Below are 19,653 nucleotides of genomic sequence, written 5' to 3' on the forward strand. Positions count from 1 at the left end.
CTACTAAATATTAAATAGTGAGCAATAAATTAAATATAAAAAGTGTGTAACAATACTAGATACTGTTTTTGAAAGACCGATGAATGTATGCTTTTGTGTGTTTTGCATATGCTTAACATATATTTTGGTATTAGTCATAAACTCCTAAAATTTCTGGTCATGCCTTTTTTTTTTTTTTTTTTTGTGGTACGCGGGCCTCTCACTGCTGTGGCCTCTCCCGTTGCAGAGCACAGGCTCCGGACGCACAGGCTCGGTGGCCATGGCTCACGGGCCCAGCCGCTCCACGGCATATGGGATCCTCCCGGACCGGGGCACAAACCCATGTCCCCTGCATTGGCAGGCGGACTCTCAACAACTGCGCCACCAGGGAAGCACCCTGGTCATGCCTTTTTTATTAGAAAGTGTGAGAAAGTCAGAGTATGGGAAATTGAAATGGTGAGCAGTAGACCAGTAGCCTGCCAGACTAATTAGTTCTGCCCTTTATCTGTCTATATCAAGATACATATTTTATAACATAGGTTAAAATTTAACTCTAGTGGTGAATCTGTGCTTTTACATTCTAGTTATTATTTTAAGATAGTAAAAATCCTTCATGCCCTGAACGCTAGATTTGTATGTTAATTAATTTAGCAGAAGGGTATTGATATAGTGTAATTAGCATGAAACACTTTTCAACTTTCTTTCAGGCTGAAGGGAGTAATGTAACTTCTTTGGTTTTCCTCTTTTATCCCTTTCTCCCCTCACCCATTTTTAAAATAGCAGTGCTTTTCATACTGTCAGAATTTCATGTTGTGACACCCTACTCAGAAGTTATGACAGCAGGGTAATGACAGCAACTGCCTCCTGAGAATCAATCAGGCAATTAATTTTGTAAATGAAATGCTGATTATACAAAGCTTCACATGAGAGGCCCAGTGATTAAAATCAATTTAACAAATTGTTTCAGGTGGGGCTTGATTAATAATTTGCCATAAATGCTAAAGATGTATGACCAGCATACCTTGTTGTTACTCTTACTATCCAGCTATATATAAAAATATCTTGTAGTTGCTCTGACTGCCCGAATGTATATAAATATCTACAGGTGAGCTAAGCACTGTGTTGTCCTCTCACACTTCCTACGATGGAAGGCTTGCATGCACCCACATACTCACGTACGCTCTTTGGTTGTCTACCTATGTAGACCCAGCTAACAACGAAAATGGAATGCATTATTACATTTTTTATATCATGCTAGTTTATGTTTTCCTGTGTTCTGCTTAACAAAATGAAACAAAACAAAACAGAAAACTTGCCCAGACAGCTTTGGGTATGACCAAATTAAATAGGTTTTTTTTTCTGTGTAGGATGTTTTAGACTTTTCTTATGCTGGCATATATTATGTATCTTAAAGAGTGGTATGAACTTTATAGACATCTTTCACTCTTAATTACAGTAACAGCTATAAACATAGTTTGGGAAATGATGTTCTAAGGATGTTAAGAATGGTGACAGTGTAGCCTGGAAATAAAAATGTCTGTTTGGAGCATTATAATCTGAATCCAGGAGAAGTCGCACTTGGAATAGGAGATACAGTTGGATGTCTTTCTCACATTCGTATACCAAACATTTATTAAGTGCCTGTTACAAGCCAGACTCGGGATCGGGTTTCATAGTTTTTTTTTTTTTTTGCGGTACGCGGGCCTCTCACTGTTGTGGCCTCTCCTGTTGCGCAGCACAGGCTCCGGACGCCCAGGCTCAGCGGCCATGGCTCACGGGCCCAGCCGCTCCGCGGCACGTGGGATATTCCCAGACCAGGGCACGAACTCGTGTCCCCTGCATCGGCAGGCGGACTCTCAACCACTGCGCCACCAGGGAAGCCCGGGTTTCATAGTTTTTATTACTTGTCATTGACACATCTAGGAAGGCAGTACAATATTATTTAGGAGAGGATAGCTCAGATAGGTAAGGGTTAAGGTGCACTTGAATTCTTTTATTTTGGTTTTTTATTAATAGAATAACAGCAGCAGTAATTGTTCACCGTGTATAAGTTGGGTCTATGAAGAGAATTAGGATGAGGAAGACACCATTTCTGCCCTTAAGGAGTTTGTTGAGGAGGGAGACTGACATAAGCAAACAGTTGCCGTTGGTTGTAATAAATGTTGATCGTCTATTAAGTAGGAGAGTCTTAATAGACGGCAGGAGCCCTGAGAAGGTAGAATACTTTATCTCATGGCACTTTGTGGAGTCGGAAGAGTTTCTCCAGTTCACAGGTGGCTATGGCACGTGTGGCGCAAGGGCTTTCCACATGGGGGTGTTCTTAGTGCACGGGCCTGGAGGTGTGCAAGAGGGCTGTCCAGGTTTAGTGTGGTGGAGACTTGACAGGTGGCAGGCGTGTCACCTTAAGGCGAGTGTTGATTGTTTGGATGTTGAACTTCTCGGGTTTGAATTCTTTAGACCCCTTTATAGCCCTCTCTCTTTGACCTTCAAGGCAGTTTATTGATAAGATTTCTGGTCAAAGAATGAGACAGAAAGGAGAAATATCCCTAACGGTTCACATTCCTTTTGACATTATACCATGACATTGGAAGTTCTGGTGGATGATTCTAGAATTATAGCGTGCTAGTACGGGAAGAGACTTACTGTAAGAGTTCATTTCTCAATCCCTCACTTTATATGTGAGGAGTCATGAGGCTCAGAGGAGTGAAATTATCCAGTAGTAATCATCTCTGACATTATAATTGAGCACTTACTATGTGCCAGCCACTGTTCTGTGTGTTTTGTATCTACTATGTTATTTAAGACTTAACAACAATGCTCTGAGGTGGGTACTGTTATTTTTATCCTAACTTTTCAGAGGAGGAAGCTGAAGTTCAGAGAATTTATGAGATCTGCCTAAGATCACACAGTAAATGGTGAGCCAGGCAGCCTTAACTCCAGAGTCTGTGTACTTGACCTCGCTCCACTGTACCAAAGCTTCTTAAGGTCCTAAGGCTGGATAGTTGGAGAGTTAGGCTCCCTCTCCACAGCGAGCACTTAAACTGTTAATTAGGTGGCAGTCTCTGAACCCTGTTTCCTGCAACTGAAGCCTTTGTCAACCACAGTTTTGGGATATTTCTCTTTTTTATTTATACTAAGATTTAAAAATCCCAGATATGTTTTCATTTGAGTAGTTGCTTTCCTTATTTTAAACCTGAGAACTTGATGGAGGCACTGCTAGGGGAGCTGCTGGTCTGCTTATACCCTTTGTAGAGAAGAGGCAGGAGCAGGGTGACATGTGAAAAGTGGTGGTTATAAAAGCACTTTTTGAAACTTATAAAAACAAACAAGGAAGCGTTCTGGGTTAAAAGATGGCACATCTCACATCTTTCAGGGTTGGGTTGAGATCTTTTAAAAAGCCTTATAAGAAACCTGAGGGGGCAGAAGCCTCATTACATCTTGAGGATTGAGGCTGATGACGTGCAAAGGATTTGTGAGAAAGGGTCTCTACCAGAGCAGGGTTTTAACCGGGGTATCCTTTTTTTTTTTTCTTTAGATTAAGTTTCTTTGTGGAATGGAAGCTTCCTAAGAATTTTTAGAAAAAAGTATTTCAAAGTTTGCATTCATTATGTGTTTTGCCAACTTGAGTACTTTTAGGAATGGTGCAGCAACCTCTACTCCTTCCCAGCTCCACCTTATCACGCCCACTTCTTTCTTCCATCCGTCATGCTCTCTCCTAGTTTTTTTTTCTTTTTGCGGTACGCAGGCCTCTCACCGCTGTGGCCTCTCCCGTTGCAGAGCAACAGGCTCTGGACGCGCAGGCTCAGCGGCCATGGCTCATGGGCCCAGCCGCTCCGTGGCATGTGGGATCTTCCCAGACCAGGGCACGAACCTGTGTCCCCTGCATCGGCAGGCAGACTCCCAACCACTGCGCCACCAGGGAAGCCCTCTCTCCTAGTTTTTTGAGGTTTCCTTTGCCCTGTAGTCCTCCCCACACTGCCCGCCCCTCAGCCTGCCAGAGACCCCTACATTGCGTAGTCATTGGTGTCTCTTGGTTCTGAGCAGCTGCAGACCTCCTTGCAGACCCCTTGTGAGGGGTAGTGATTATTTTGTTTGGTTTTCAGTTATCCTTTCCTTTTTGCCCCCTCTCCTGTTTTAGCTTTTATTTTGAAGCAATTTCAAATTTATAGGAAAGTAACAAGAATAGTACAGAGAAATCCCATACACCTTTTACTCTTATACATCAAATTTCAACATTTTGCTATTTATTTTATCTGTTAATCTACCCACCTCCCTATCTGTCTGCAGTGTATTTTCCCAGAATCGTTTGAGAGTAGGTTGCATACATAGTGCCCCTTTACTCCTTAGTGTCTCTGCGCCCTGTGTATTTCCTAGGAACGAGGCTTTTCTTTTATATACCCCAGTGCAATCATCACCGTCCAGATGCTTAGCTTTGAAGCAGTGCTTTAACCTACAGTCCATATTTTAATTTTGTCTACTCTCCTGATAGCATCTGTATAGTAATCTTCTTTCCTTTGTTATAGTAGCCTGTCTAGGCCTTATATGTTGTGTTAAGCTGCCTTGTCTTTTCCAGTATATAAGATTTGACTATATATGAGTCGTTAACTTTTTTTCTTTGAATAATCACATTACAGTAAGAGTCAGTATATGCTTTCACTTCATTATGGTTCTGATAAAGTAGATCTTAAATAGGGCCACGTCTCTGAAAAGCACATTTACACCAGGGGGCTGTAGCCTGTGTATCTGCACAGCAGGCATTCTTTGTCCAGCGGTAGGTAAGTCAATTGCTAACATTCATCATATTTTAATGCATTTTCTTTAATGCCAGTTTAAAGTTGTTACTTTACAAAAATTAATAAAATACTTTGAAAGAGGCACAATGGCAACCATGGAGATTGCTGGAGAAATCAGTACCTTGTCTGTCTGTCTTTAGGTTCGGCTCTGACATGTCTGTGGAATTGTTTACCCATGCAAACCACATATCAGATATCTTTAGAATGATTGTCTTTTTCAGGGCAGTATTATCTTCACTTGAAAGATGGGAAAACGAAGGCTTGGGGCACTGGCTGATTCACCCAGCATATTTCATGGCCGGTCAGAAGCAGGAGAGGGATATGAATTCAGGTCTACCCAGTGTCAAACTTTATGTATTTCCATTGTACTACAGAGAGCAAATTGGATTCTGATTGCAAAATCTGATAATTCGTAGTGGCTGCATGCCACTCCACAGGGTGAAAGATTCTCAGGCTTACTGGACTCAGGGCAAATGAATGCTAGGATTGATAAGCAATGCCTGTCTTATGCACATTAGTGGAGGACTAGAGGGTATCCATGCCTCATAGTGATTATTCTGGAGTTATACCTCCATATAATAATGATGATGATAAAATCTATCCTTATTAAAAGTCTGTCGTGTCGAAACTTGACTATTATCTCTAATTCTCTAAGAACTCTATAGTGATAGTGGTAGTATTCTTGGTATGTAGCTGAGTTAACTGAGATGCAGAGAAGTTAAGAGGTGAATTTTTTTTTTTTTTTTTTTGCGATACGCAGACCCCTCACTGTTGTGGCCTCTCCTGTTGCAGAGCACAGGCTCCGGACACGCAGGCTCAGTGACCATGGCTCACGGGCCCAGCCGCTCCGTGGCACGTGGGATCTTCCCGGACCGGGGCACGAACCCATGTCCCCTGCATTGGCAGGCGGACTCTCAACCACTGCGCCACCAGGGAAGCCCCAAGAGGTGAATTTTTTTAGCATCACACAGCTTTAAAAGTGGTAGGGTTGAAATTTGACTTATTCTCACAAAAGCTTCCTTTGTTGATTTAAATCTGTATTTATATGGGAAATATACCATATTATTTCCATTTCTTAAATAAGAGCCTGCTACTAGGTTGTCAGTAGTGATACATGGATATGAACAATATTGCGTACTTAAGAGATATAAATTTTAGAAATTGTCAACACCATGATAATAGTTTTACAGTTTTGGATGGTGAGAATAACAAATCTGAGGAAAGCAGAAATACATTCAATTACTATTTTGATATTCCTTTTAGATCTAATTTACTCTTGAAACAAAAAAATACATATACACTTTGATTTGTTCATAAAACTACTATGTTTGCTAAATTACATTTAAAAGTATAGTTTAGGGCTTCCCTGGTGGCGCAGTGGTTGGGAGTTGCCTGCCAGTGGAGGGGACGCGGGTTCGAGCCCTGGTCCGGGAAGATCCCACATGCCGCGGAGCAGCTAAGTCTGTGCGCCACAACTACTGAGCCTGCACGCTAGAGCCCGCGAGCCACAACTACTGAGCCTGTGAGCCACAACTACTGAAGCCCATGCACCTAGAGCCCATGCTCCGCAACAAGAGAAGCCACCGCAATGAGAAGCCCACGCACCTCAACGAAGAGTAGCCCTCGCTCGCCGCAACTAGAGAAAGCCTGCACGCAGCAATGAAGACCCAACAAGCCACCCCCCCCCCGCCCCCGCCAAAAAAAAAGCGTAGTTTAGTCCGACAGTAATTTACCCATTGAATTGACTGACAAGTTGCTGAGCTTGGGGGATTAGGCAAATAATAGGTTTTGCCAATTTTTAAAAATCAGGTAAAAACCAGGAAACCAAAACAGCCTTATATTCTGTTGTACCTAGACAATAGCTACAAATGGGTTTAATATTTGTCTTCTTCACTTCCTGTTCCTTTTCCTGTGGGACGATCTAGTTGGGGATATTTATCAAGTAGTCACAAATATTCTTACAGACTTTGATGAGTGCTATGAAGGAAAAGCACAGTGGTTTTGGAGAGGTTCCTGCCTCAGTCTGGAGCTCAGGGAGGGTTTCTCTGAGGGCAGGGCTGTAGCGCTGAGTTCTGCAGGAGAGCAGAGCTCCTCCTTTGTGGAGGGAACAGTGTCGTTGAAGGCCCAGTGGTGGGAAAGTGTGTGGATTTTCTAGAGGCCCACAGAGGCCAGTATGGTTGGAGGGGGAGATTTCCTGTTGGCCTCAATGACATGTCCAGCTGACCAGACTTGGTGAGTGGTTGGCTGTGGTGGAGGGGAGAGAGGGGAGTCAGGAGCACCCCTGGACCCTGTTTTGTATATCTGGATGGGGGTGTCTTTTACTGAGATCACAAACAGAAGGGGAGGATCCTAGGTATCCAGGCGGGAATGTTGGGTGGCAGTTGGAAATAGAACTCTGAAGCTGAGAGAAACCAGCCAAGGGTGACACCTTTGGGGGGCACAGACATGAGGAGGTAATGGAAGCTGTGGCTGTGTGAACTTGGGAAAAGTGAAGCCTTGTCTGCAGTGGTGCATGATTCTTTGCCTCTGTACCCCTTGGCCGCCAGAGGCCTGCATTCTGATAGAGCCCTGCTGCTTAACCAGCATGGCGGTATTGAGGAAGTCACTGCTCTTTCTGTTCAGCAAATGTTAATCATGCCAGGCATTCTGCTGAGTGCTAGGTATGCAAAGATGAATAAGGCAGAATGGCCACCTTTAATTAACAGTATGCTGGTGAGACAAGGAAATAAATGGATTAAATTATTGAGTGATTGTTTGCTCTGACTTCAACTTGCTAATTTATTGAGAGGAAAAGAAAAAAGATTTAGGAACCTTCCACTGTGTGATAAATCCTGTGGTACCTCATTTAATCAGTCCCCCAGCAACACACAACTGTGCTGTATTAAATGTGAGCCTAATTTTACGTAGCTAATAAGTAGTATAGGCAGGATTCACACCCAGGTTTGTCTGAGTCTAAGCCACCTCCCTTTCCGTTGTACCTTTTTGTCTCAAGTTCTAAGTGTTCTTCTAAACTTTGGACTATCTATTTTATATATTAGGAAAGATGGAGGCATTTGAAGTGGGCAGGAGGTTGTCATCCAAAGGCAGATACGGACTTGGGCGTGGATCGTGAGCGTAATGAGTGATTCGGAAGAGTGCTGTGGATGAGTGGAGTGGAAAGGGTTTTCCTAAGGTTTCTAATGAAGACCTTCTTCCAAGAGCTCTGATGCCTGGATTTATGTCAGGCCTTATGAATGGCACTAGTAGTTAGCCAAGGCTCTGTCCTCTCCCTTGACCTCTTCAGTATTTTTATCAGTGCCGTGGAGGGAGGCATGAATGAAATGGTGTGCTGATTTAACTGGTGGTTGACGTCAAGATAGGAAATGCAGTTAATATGTTAGATGTCAGGCCAGAATAGTGACCAGAAACAAGCAAAATGAAAATAAGCAGAGATAAAAATTTTTGCCACTTGAGTCAGCTAACCAACTGTATAATAGGAGATGGGGGAGGTAGGGTTCCGTCACAGCTGATGGGGCGGATCAAGGGCGTGATGGGTCTGTCAAATAATACGGGTCTGAGGCCAGATTTGTACTAATGTAGGAGAAGAAGCAAAGTCCTCACCATGATATGTTTTGTGTTAAGAGGACTAAGAACTGGCATATTTTGCTCAGAAAAGGGAAATAGATATAGCTATCTTCAAATATTCTACGAAAGGATCAAAGTAACAAAACCAATGGGTGTAAATTACAAGGAACAGATTTTTGTTATATAGAAGGAAGAAATTCATAACATTCATGGTTGCAGACACTTTTAGGGGATTCATACGTACATCATGTATGGACCAATGAGGTTCTTTTCAGTTCTCAGAGTCTGTGTTTCATTGATAAATCCTTTATCGGGGTGCCTTAAGAATTGTGTGATCAAATGATAATATATTAAAGTGCTTTGGAAATGCATGGTAGATGTTGGTCATGATATGATTATGCAGGTCAGGAGGGTCTTTGGATGGGTTTCTAGAGGATATTATACGAACCTCTGACACTATATGCTAAATTTGAGATGTATATACATCCTGGATGTATTTTTTTTAAAAAAAGAGTGTCCCTAAGAGTTAAGAATCACAGCTTCTGATTGTTACTTTTTATGGGTAGTTGATGGAAGTTAGTTTATATACATAGGTAACAACCTATTAATATTTTATTTCTAATCTTAATAATTCTGAAAAGTAAAAATCCAGTGATATTTTAGATTAGGGATAAAATTTAAAATGTGGTTAGGAAAAAATACTGTGCCTTCTACTCCTGTTTTGTTTAATGATATATATGTGAAAAACAAACTTCTTTATTTAAAACTGTAAATCAAAACATGTTTATTTCAGAGAAGAACTGCTGAAATAAAAGTTGTCTATAATCCCACCTTTACAAAAAAAAATTTATCATCCCCTTGCCCCCTTCCTTCAGATTTCATTTTGTGGCTCCACAAATATGTATGTTCCCTGTAACTTGCCTTAAGGAAACCAAACAAAAATATTGACAATGGTCCTCTTTCCAAGTCAGTATGTGAGTATTTCGGTTCCTCCCTGCCCCTCCTCTCAGGTTGTGAATGGCATCATAGTTAGAGGGCATCAGTACTTTGATGGTTCTTAGAGCCAAGGACAAAACAGCCTTTCCTGCCTTGTCTGATGTCTTAGAACTCCAGTTCTTGATCCTTCCTGTACCGTTGTAGAATGTGGCAAATGTTCCTGACTGACCAGAGGAGAACCTACAGTGTATTGATAACCAAAGTTGAAGTTTCAGTGTTTTAGTTCGAGTCTTAATTAAACAGGCACTATTTTGCCATTAATAGAAGTAAAAAAAAAAAAAAAAGTGGTTTTAGATGCTGGGTTGCATTTTTTTTTCTACCGGATTCTCATGATCGTACACAGAGGCGTGATACAGCAGAAGGAAATGTGGACCTGAGTCAGGAGACCTGCACTAGTACTGCAGCCCTGGGCCAGTCCCCTCAGCTCCAAGCCTCCATTACGTCATCTTCGGTAATTGGATTCTGTGGTAGTAGTGACAGTGGTAACTGAGAATCTTGGTATTTTCTGGCTTGAAGGGAATATAAATGAAGTGAGGGGAGAATATTTAGTGCCCCGTGCCTGTTTTTGACTTAAACTGATTTTTCTTTTTCTTTTTTTTTTTTTTTTTGCGGTGCGCGGGCCTCTCACTGTTGTGGCCTCTCCCGTTGCGGAGCACAGGCTCCGGACGCGCAGGCTCAGCGGCCACGGCTCACGGGCCCAGCCGCTCCGCGGCATGTGGGATCTTCCCGGACCGGGGCACGAACCCGTGTCCCCTGCATCGGCAGGTGGACTCTCAACCACTGCGCCACCAGGGAAGCCCACTTAAACTGATTTCAATGCCATTAGGAGAAGAACTTGACTACTAATGTTGCATTATATGTTATCATTGACTTTACATGCATCTTCTGCATGTGTGTACAGAAATTGGTTAGTGAGTTTTACTTTTTATTTTCGAGAACACTTTATGTGATCAGTCCTCATTCCCAGGCAGTTATGAGGCACCATGATCCTCCTAAGTCATTTGTGCTGTATGCTGAGTGAGACCTTAAAAAGTACAAAGCATGGACATTGCCATTTTAGTCTCCTTGGGAGTTAAGAAGTAACACATAAAAATGAAAAAAACGGTACATGAGTTAAATATCAATATAAGGCAACCCTTAAGTCGGTTACAGCCTGCATAGGAGAGATTCTAGCAGGTCCCACAGATAGTGTTACTGGGGTGTGGTCCTTGATCCAGGGCTTGAGTGAGCTTGGGTTTAGACAGGCAAAGAGCAGAGCAGCAGCATCCTCCTGCTTGTGTGTGCTGTGAGTGAGAGTGTAGGTGCGGGGACGGAGGCGGCCGAATGTGGGGCAGCTGTGTCCCGCCCACCCCCATCTCCCAGCAAGCCATGCTAGTGTTTGCAGGATGCCTGGGAAAAAACAGGCATTTTATAGTTATATTTAGACATCATCACAGAAAAGTCAACATAGATTGCCTCGCGATATGACAGCCACTACTTACAGGTCACTCTGGCTGGCCCTGATCGTTATCAACTGAGTTTTCACACAGCTGTAATTCATGCACATCACTCTTAAACATTTGACATTGTTTTAGATGTACTTTTCCATGTCCCTGTCCATTCCACTATGCTGATATATTATGGCTCATTCTCATATTCTATAATCGATGAATAGTTGGGTTGTTTCAGTTTTCTTCTTTGAACAACTAGTTGCTCTGAGATCCTTTTAGTTCTCACTAATTCAGTTTTCATTATAATTATGAGGCAGGTATTTCTCGCATCTAGAACTTGACTACTAATGTTGCATTATATGTTATCATTGACTTTACATGCATCTTCTGCATGTGTGTACAGAAATTGGTTAGTGAGTTTTACTTTTTATTTTCGAGAACACTTTATGTGATCAGTCCTCATTCCCAGGCAGTTATGAGGCACCATGATCCTCCTAAGTCATTTGTGCTGTATGCTGAGTGAGACCTTAAAAAGTACAAAGCATGGACATTGCCATTTTAGTCTCCTTGGGAGTTAAGAAGTAACACATAAAAATGAAAAAAACGGTACATGAGTTAAATATCAATATAAGGCAACCCTTAAGTCGGTTACAGCCTGCATAGGAGAGATTCTAGCAGGTCCCACAGATAGTGTTACTGGGGTGTGGTCCTTGATCCAGGGCTTGAGTGAGCTTGGGTTTAGACAGGCAAAGAGCAGAGCAGCAGCATCCTCCTGCTTGTGTGTGCTGTGAGTGAGAGTGTAGGTGCGGGGACGGAGGCGGCCGAATGTGGGGCAGCTGTGTCCCGCCCACCCCCATCTCCCAGCAAGCCATGCTAGTGTTTGCAGGATGCCTGGGAAAAAACAGGCATTTTATAGTTATATTTAGACATCATCACAGAAAAGTCAACATAGATTGCCTCGCGATATGACAGCCACTACTTACAGGTCACTCTGGCTGGCCCTGATCGTTATCAACTGAGTTTTCACACAGCTGTAATTCATGCACATCACTCTTAAACATTTGACATTGTTTTAGATGTACTTTTCCATGTCCCTGTCCATTCCACTATGCTGATATATTATGGCTCATTCTCATATTCTATAATCGATGAATAGTTGGGTTGTTTCAGTTTTCTTCTTTGAACAACTAGTTGCTCTGAGATCCTTTTAGTTCTCACTAATTCAGTTTTCATTATAATTATGAGGCAGGTATTTCTCGCATCTAGTGAGTGAGAAAACTAAGAAATAGGCACCAATATTCAGAGTCACACAGTGGTATTAAGTGTTGGGATAAGGGTGTGGACCCTCTCTGAGTCCAAAGTCCATGCTTTCCCCACAGGACAGACCATGCTTTCTCTCTTCAGTATTAGAAATCATGTAGCTGCAGACAAATTTGGATAAATAGCACCCCTGCCCCATTCGAGAGGGTATTAGAGTTGGAACAAGATAATTTTTGAAGCTTTTGTTTAAAGCTTCTTGTCATAATGGGCTTCCCTGGCGGCGCAGTGGTTAAGAATCGCCCGCCAATGCAGGGGACACGGGTTCAATCCCTAGTCTGGGAAGATCCCACATGCCACGGAGCAACTAAGCCCATGTGCCACAACTACTGAGCCTGTGCTCTAGAGCCTGTGAGCCACAGCTACTGAGCCCACGTGCCACAACTACTGAGCCCACGTGCCACAAATGCTGAAGCCCATGCGCCTAGAGCCCGTGCTCTGCAACAAGAGAAGCCACCGCAATGAGAAGCCTGCACACCGCAACGAAGAGTAGCCCCCGCTCGCCACAACTAGAGAAAGCCCGCGTGCAGCAATGAAGACCCAACAGAGCCAAAAAATAAATAAATAAAATAAAAATAATTTTAAAAAAGCTTCTTGTCATATTATCCTTCAGAAAGAGTTTACCACTGCTTTATACATACTAGTTCAAATACTCATTTACTCACATTGGGTTTTATTATTTTTGTCATTTCATACGTAATGGAATATTACTTCAAAAGTTTTCTTTGGTTGCTGGTAAGACAGAACATTTTCCCAAATAATGATTCAAAAGGGGGAGAGTTTTTCTTTCCTTGAGCTCTTGTTTAATCCATATATACAGATATGATTATAGATCAAGAAGATGTGATAGTTCTTCTTTCTGTGGGTTTTTCAATGCCTTTCTTCAATTTGTGGTTTAAGGAATTTGGCTGAAAAAATTGTGAAACATTATATTCATAAAGAAACTACTAATAAGATATCCCCTTAACTTGATATTTAGGAGTGAATACGGTTACGTAGATTTCTTTGTTATAAATGCTTGTGTACGTATACTCTGAAAGAGTGATAATGAGGGAATATCTAAGTATAAAAAGCATCAAGTATATATAAAGGATGCTAAAAATATATAGGGACTTGTTCTTTAATTTGGATAATCTTTAAAGGGTAGGTGGATTTCCAGGCCAGCCTCTGAAAACCTATTTAACCTATAATACAGCCTAACTGTGCTACCTAATATGTCTAGAATCTATATTCAAATATATATTTAAAAAATATACTTCGTACTCCTTCTTATTTAGTAGTCCCAGGGATGGGAAACCTTCTGAGACTTTGGAGGATGTAGGCAGCAGTGGCAGCTTGCCAGAAGGAGATCCAGGAAAGGGTGTGTGTGCGTGTGCGTGTGTGTGTGTGTGTGTGTGTGAGAGAGAGAGAGAGAGAGAGAGAGAGAGAGGGGGGGAGAGAGAGGGAGAGGGGGAGGGAGAGAGAGTGATAACTCATACATACATAACTACATTTTTTTTTTTTTTGCGATATGCGGCCCTCACACTGTTGTGGCCTCTTCTGTCGCGGAGCACAGGCTCCGGACGCGCAGGCTCAGCGGCCATGGCTCACAGGCCCAGCCGCTCCGCGGCGTGTGGGATCTTCCCGGACCGGGGCACGAACCTGTATCCCCTGCATCGGCAGGCGGACTCTCAACCACTGTGCCACCAGGGAACCCCCATAACTACATATTTAAATACATACATATCTAAAAACTTAAATAAGGAAGAGTTACAGGAAAGTCTTATCAAGTAATAAAATTCATTAGAAGCTGAGTAACTAAACATAGACTAGTTATGTTAAGACTTCTTTGAAAATGGGCTAGACACACTGTGACTCTAAAAGCACTTGTCTTATTTTATGGAATTGAAGTCCAAATTGCAGCAGTTGTGGAATGGTAACTAGAAAGGAAAAATGTGCTTGGAATAACATATTTAGAGAAATATTTGAGGACTATTCTTAATGTGGTGGTCTCTGATATAACATAAATTATATGTGAGAATTGAAAATGGTGATACTGTAGAATCAATAGAAGGGTAGATGATAAAAATACAAAGTTGTTTTGGGTTAGATGTGACTATGAGAAGTGAATTGTTTTTCGGAAAAGTCTTAGATTTGATCTGGGTTTTGTTTTCTTTAAGGAGAGAGTTGTAAAAAGTAGGGGTTGAGATCCTGCAGTGGTACATATTTAGTGTTAAAAATAGCAAGAGTACACAGTGGGATGAATTTGGATTGTGGTTGAATATTTAATAATAGGCCATAAGGAGAGAAGTTTAAAATTAAATAATTTGCACTGTGTAAGTATGTTGTTTTCATATCTGAATCTCACTGAAAGGCATTTGATGCATTTTGAGAGGTAGAGATAATCTGTGTATTTCATGCTTTCGATTTTCAGAAATCTCAGGGTTAAGCTAACATTTTGACATGGGTGCAAATTAACTGAATTTTAAGTAGGGCTGTGAGAGTTTATGGCAGTGATGAGAAAGATATTACAAAACAGTTTCAGTCACTGATAAGATGAATTTGCTGCACTGTTATCTATAGCATTAAAATATAGACATTCCAATCATTCTCCCATTTTAAATTTCTGCTTTAATTAAGCCAGTTTGGGTTGTGCACTGTTTAAAGTCAAGTAAGCAGACCTTTCCTATGCCCTGGCTAATTCAGATTGAATGTGAAGATAGGGCTGCCTCGGGCCCCATATTGGAAATTTAGCCTGAAATCTGATTTACTCTCTGTGGGCCATTCATTGACTGCGGATTCTAGCATCACCAACTCAGCCTTGATTTTCACACTTTCATAGAAAGTTTTATTTTATCTTTTGAAAGAAAGTGTGGAAAATCATTACATTTTGCTTTTCTTAGGCATAAATTCTAATTTAAATCATTCTGAGAAAACTTAATTCTTAGTTTTCAATTTTAGTTTCATTACATGAGGTCACCATGTATGTTTGTGTGTTGAATTGTGAAGTCAGCACAGTTTGTGTAACATCAGTATATTGTTTGAGCAATTTCTGTCACAGTAATAAGTAAACGTTTTTCTTGGCTGGTGAAAGTAGCACAGTTAAAATTCCGTGAAATTGTGAATTTTGAGCAGAACTCTGGCCTACACATACCTTCATTCAGGTGAGATCAGTTCCTGGCAAATTCGTATGAACCCCTCAGGACTAAGCTCAGGTATTTCTGTAGGTGGGCTTTGTGAAAACTCAGACCCACTGGCATGCTCTCTCCTCACAGCCCCTTTCAGGATGTCTGCTGGGTTGCACTGACATCTTTGTTCAACCTGTTCACCTCTCCAGGACAGCCACTGACACTTGTCCACTTTTTGCTTCCAGTGCCCTGCATAGTGCACACGGTAGATGCTTACTAAATGTGTGATGAGTGGGTTACTCAAGTCATTGAAATGAGCACCAGGGTACCCCTAAGAAGGAGGGAAGGCAGAGACTGCAGGCAGCCTTGGAGGATGTGTAGGACTGGGGCTTCTTTTTTTTTTTTTTTTTTTTTTACATCTTTATTGGAGTATAATTGCTTGACTGCCCTCACCTCTGCAACGAGACTGCCCTCGCCCAGCTCAGCAGTTACCTCCCAGTCACGAGGCGTAGCCAGAGCTTCAGCCCTCACCTGTTGGACTCCTGGGCTGCAGTTGGCATGTTGTGACACCTGCTCCCTCCTCCTCCATAGCACCGTGCTCTCTACAACCTCTAACTACATTTTCTGACCATTCTTTTGGCCTAGTTGTGGCCTCCTTTTCCCTTCTACCTATTGTTCTCTTTTCATATATTCTTCCTGGGTAGAGTCCTTGAGTTTTATGTGCTTCATATTAATGAATTCATCCAGTATTTATTGAGGATTTACTGTGTGCCAGGTGCACTGTTTGACTTGTGTCCTGGAGATATAACGTGAGTGAGTAAAACAGAAATCGCTGCCCTCCAGGAGCATATATTCTCTGTATGCTGACTTCCCTATTTATGATTCTGGGTCAGACCTTCCTCCCCAAGTTGGAAACTCATGGTGGCTCTTCTGGATATTTTCACCTGGATTTCCTTATAGGAACCTCAGTTCTAATATGCAGAATAGTGAAGGCTCCCGCCCCCTGGGGAGGGTTGATCTGCTTCTACTACTGCATGCTGTCTCACCTGGTGTCTTATCATCTGTTAAGCCACCCTTGACACCTCTCTTCCATCACTCGCAAGTCGTGCTGTGTTTCCATTCTCTTACTTGAATCTGGGCTTGCTTTTGCCCAGCACTGCTACCAGCCCAGGACCTCAGCTCACCGGCCTCTGTGGCAGCCCACCCTGGCTCCAGGCAGCTGCCAAGAGAGTGGTCCTTCCGGAAGGCAGATCTGACTCTATAGTTCTCTGTTAAAAGCCCCCGGTGGTTTATCCCCAAGTTGCAATCTGAAGCCTCTAAAATGGCATGTAAGGCTCACCCATCTACTGGCTTCTGCCTGCTCCAGCTGCTGCTTTGCTTCTTGGATCTAAACTGCTTGTTTCCTCACACATGCCAGGCAGCTCAGCTCCCTTGAGCCTGTGCTTTATGCTGTTTCTTCTGCTCTGTGGTACTCTGTGCCCTGGCCCTCCCCACCTTGAATGTGGCTTCTTCCATTTACCCTGCTAATCTTCAAGCCTTCCTGAGAGTCCCCGTGTACTCAGTGTGAACATAGAGTCTGGCACACAGTAGGCATCAGTATATGGTTTTGGAAGGAAGGAAGAAGGGATCTGTAGGCCTTTGTAGCACCGGGGTGAGGGACTTCCGCCACCACCGCTTTGCTCCTTTGAAGCACCCAGGGCATGAAAGCGCAGACTGAGGCTCCAGTTCGGCTCTGCTGAATGACCTTGGCCCTGAGGCCCATGGGCTGACTCACCAAGCCAAAAATAAAACTCAAAGTCTAGTTTTGAACTGGTTATGTATGGTAAGACGCTTACTTGCATAGAGAAGGTGGCTTGTGACTCATAGTCTGGGTGCTTATTCATGTGCACTAGTGATCTTTGAAAATTTTTACCCTAGACATTCTGTGTTATCTAAAATCTATCCTTTCACTTTCTAATGAACACTCAGATGCATTAATGTTTGATCAGGACTTGCAGACTCAGGTCTAAAATAAAGTAATTGTTCTAAGAATACTTTGAAGTCAGAAAGGGTTCCTAACCACTCGCTGTGCTTTGCCTTTGTTACTAGTAAGCTAAAAGGAGCTGGGTGAGGTTAACTCATGCCCCTTTCCTGTATGCATAGTAGAATTTTAGATGAACGCAAAATCTTTCCTTATATTGTTTGCTCCAGATCCCTCTTAATTATTAAAGCCTTGCTAAAAGTAAAAAAATTAAATGTCTTATATCCACCTAGGTTTTTTTCTTAATGTTTTTCTGGGTCTTATTTGTCAGGTCATCGTTTTTAATATTTTCAAAAGAAAGGATAGTTGCGTTTGTAATGTATATGTTAGCATAGCAAACTTTCTGCCTTTGTAATAATGACTTAATAAGCCTACTTCTTCGTGTATTTCTTCACAGGGCAGCCCAATGGATCCCATGGTGATGAAGAGACCTCAGCTGTATGGGATGGGCAGTAACCCTCATTCTCAGCCACAGCAGAGCAGCCCTTACCCGGCAGGTTCCTACGGCCCCCCAGGCCCACAGCGGTATCCAATTGGCATTCAAGGTCGGACCCCAGGGGCCATGGGAGGAATGCAGTACCCACAGCAGCAGGTTTGTGCTAGTTTTTACTCCACTTCCCCACACAATTGGTCCTAGTTTTGTCTTTGTCTTTTACTGTCTATCGAAGATTAGTTTTGAGAGTATTGGGGGGAATTTCACTGATTTTTCTCTACTTTTTAAAAAATTTCATAGTTTCTTGAAATAATCACAGGTACAATGTTCCCCCCTCTCTTTTAAAGAAAGAAAAGTGACCTTCTTAGAGCAAAGTGGACAGAATTCCTGTTTGGTAGAAAGCCTGTGTTACCAGTTATATTTGAAAGATTGACTGTGTCATCATTTTGCAGCAAATTATATAGATCTAAGCCCCAAAGTGAACTTGGATTTCTAATATTTCTGATGTCAGACAGTGTCAAATTTTGAGCTGTGAATAAACTTCTTAGGGTGAATTTTTAAGTTATTTAAAGGTCTTTCTCATAAAGATGGCATCAGCTTAAAATTTTTTTAGTCTCCCCAAAAGTTATTTTGCTTTTATTTCTTGACGTATTTCTTCTGTATCTTTTGAAAAAAGATTTCTGTATTTCTTATAAGAGAATTTGATGTGTATCAGTTTTCGTAGGTTTGATGGGTTTTGTGTTTTTACATAAACAAAAAAGAGTTTTTCTGCTTTTTTTTTTTTTTTTTTTTTTTGATTTTTATGTTAAGGCAGTTGTAAGGAAAGATAGAAGCAGCTCAGCCTTTGAATCCCAGCTGTTGGTTCTTTAAATGGCCTTCGTTATTGTCAGAAGTTCTCACCCCTTGTTTATTAAAGGTTGGCCACTCAGAATTTTAGCAGTCTGTTGCATACTTAATTGTATTGTAATTTTATTCAACATTACTCCTTTCTTCCAGTAATACTTTGCTGCCTAGAGTAAAATTCTTTAGTTGAGGCTGCTAATTATGAGAGGGAGTTAATTTGTAAATGATTGCAAAGTAAGACGAGAGTTGTGATTTTTTTTCTTTCCTCTCTCTTTCTCTCTTCCTTTTATTTTATTTATTTTTACGTTTTAAAGCTAATTTTCCCTTAGTTGAGGGGAAGAAGGCCCAGGCAGCCAGCTGAATAAAGTCCTGATTCTACTCTACAGCTAATTTCTTTTGGGCTCTGACAGTTCTGTATGATACTCTGGCCACAGGAAGAGAGTAGAGACAGAAGGGCAGTGAGAAATAGCAGGACGGGTGGAGGGAAGTAGATGCCGCCACTCCCTGTTCCTGCACCTTCCTTTCCACCATGTTTTCCTGAAGGGAAATTTGAGAGTCATTTCAAAAGGAGCTGTTCATGGCAAGCGACTGGATGAACCTTTACCTTTTTCTCTGAATGAGTTAAAGTCTTATTCGAAGTTTAAGACGTTGGTTTATTTTGCAATCCCAAAGTGGGAATCTAACAAATGGAGATGTGTGAAGAATGATTACCTAGGAATATTTTTTTCATTATTTTCTTCCCACATATGTAAGGCTAAAAGTAGAGGACATACACAGTTACATAGAATAACCTTAGTTTTCTTAGCTTTTCTGTTTTATTTAATCCTGGTGGGTTTACATACTTTCAAAATCCAGTAACTCTCGGATTTATTTGAAGGGACAAGTTGATAAAGGTTACCCACCAAGTATTTTAGCAAATTTTTAATTAAGATTTTAGATTAGGTATTTTACTACTAACCCAAAAAAATGCCTAATTCTGATTAAGCACAGATCTTTCTGATAATGAAAGAAAAGTAAGGTATCTGGTAAGAAATTGAATGCCCTGGCTGTCAAACTTGCATATTGAGTTAATCATAATCGGACGTTCTAAGTAATCTTTATTGCTTTTTTACTTTTTCATTTAGTTATAATACGACCTTGAAGTATTGTTTTTTTGTTTTGAAAGCTAAAA

The 19,653-nt window shown here is 41.7% G+C and overlaps 1 protein-coding gene across 1 annotated transcript in view; it reads left to right on the top strand.

Moving 5' to 3' along the window:
• ARID1B (AT-rich interaction domain 1B) overlaps nt 1–19,653 on the top strand; it is a 420,200-nt gene that overhangs the window by 33,085 nt on the left and 367,462 nt on the right. Inside the window, exon 3 of the mRNA XM_007451356.1 lies at nt 17,604–17,798. Coding sequence (XP_007451418.1) covers nt 17,604–17,798 — 195 coding nt within the window. The remainder of the gene's footprint in view (nt 1–17,603; nt 17,799–19,653) is intronic.

Source organism: Lipotes vexillifer, unplaced genomic scaffold, assembly GCF_000442215.2.
Source record: "Lipotes vexillifer unplaced genomic scaffold, Lipotes_vexillifer_v1.1 scaffold935, whole genome shotgun sequence".
NCBI lineage: Eukaryota > Metazoa > Chordata > Mammalia > Artiodactyla > Lipotidae > Lipotes > Lipotes vexillifer.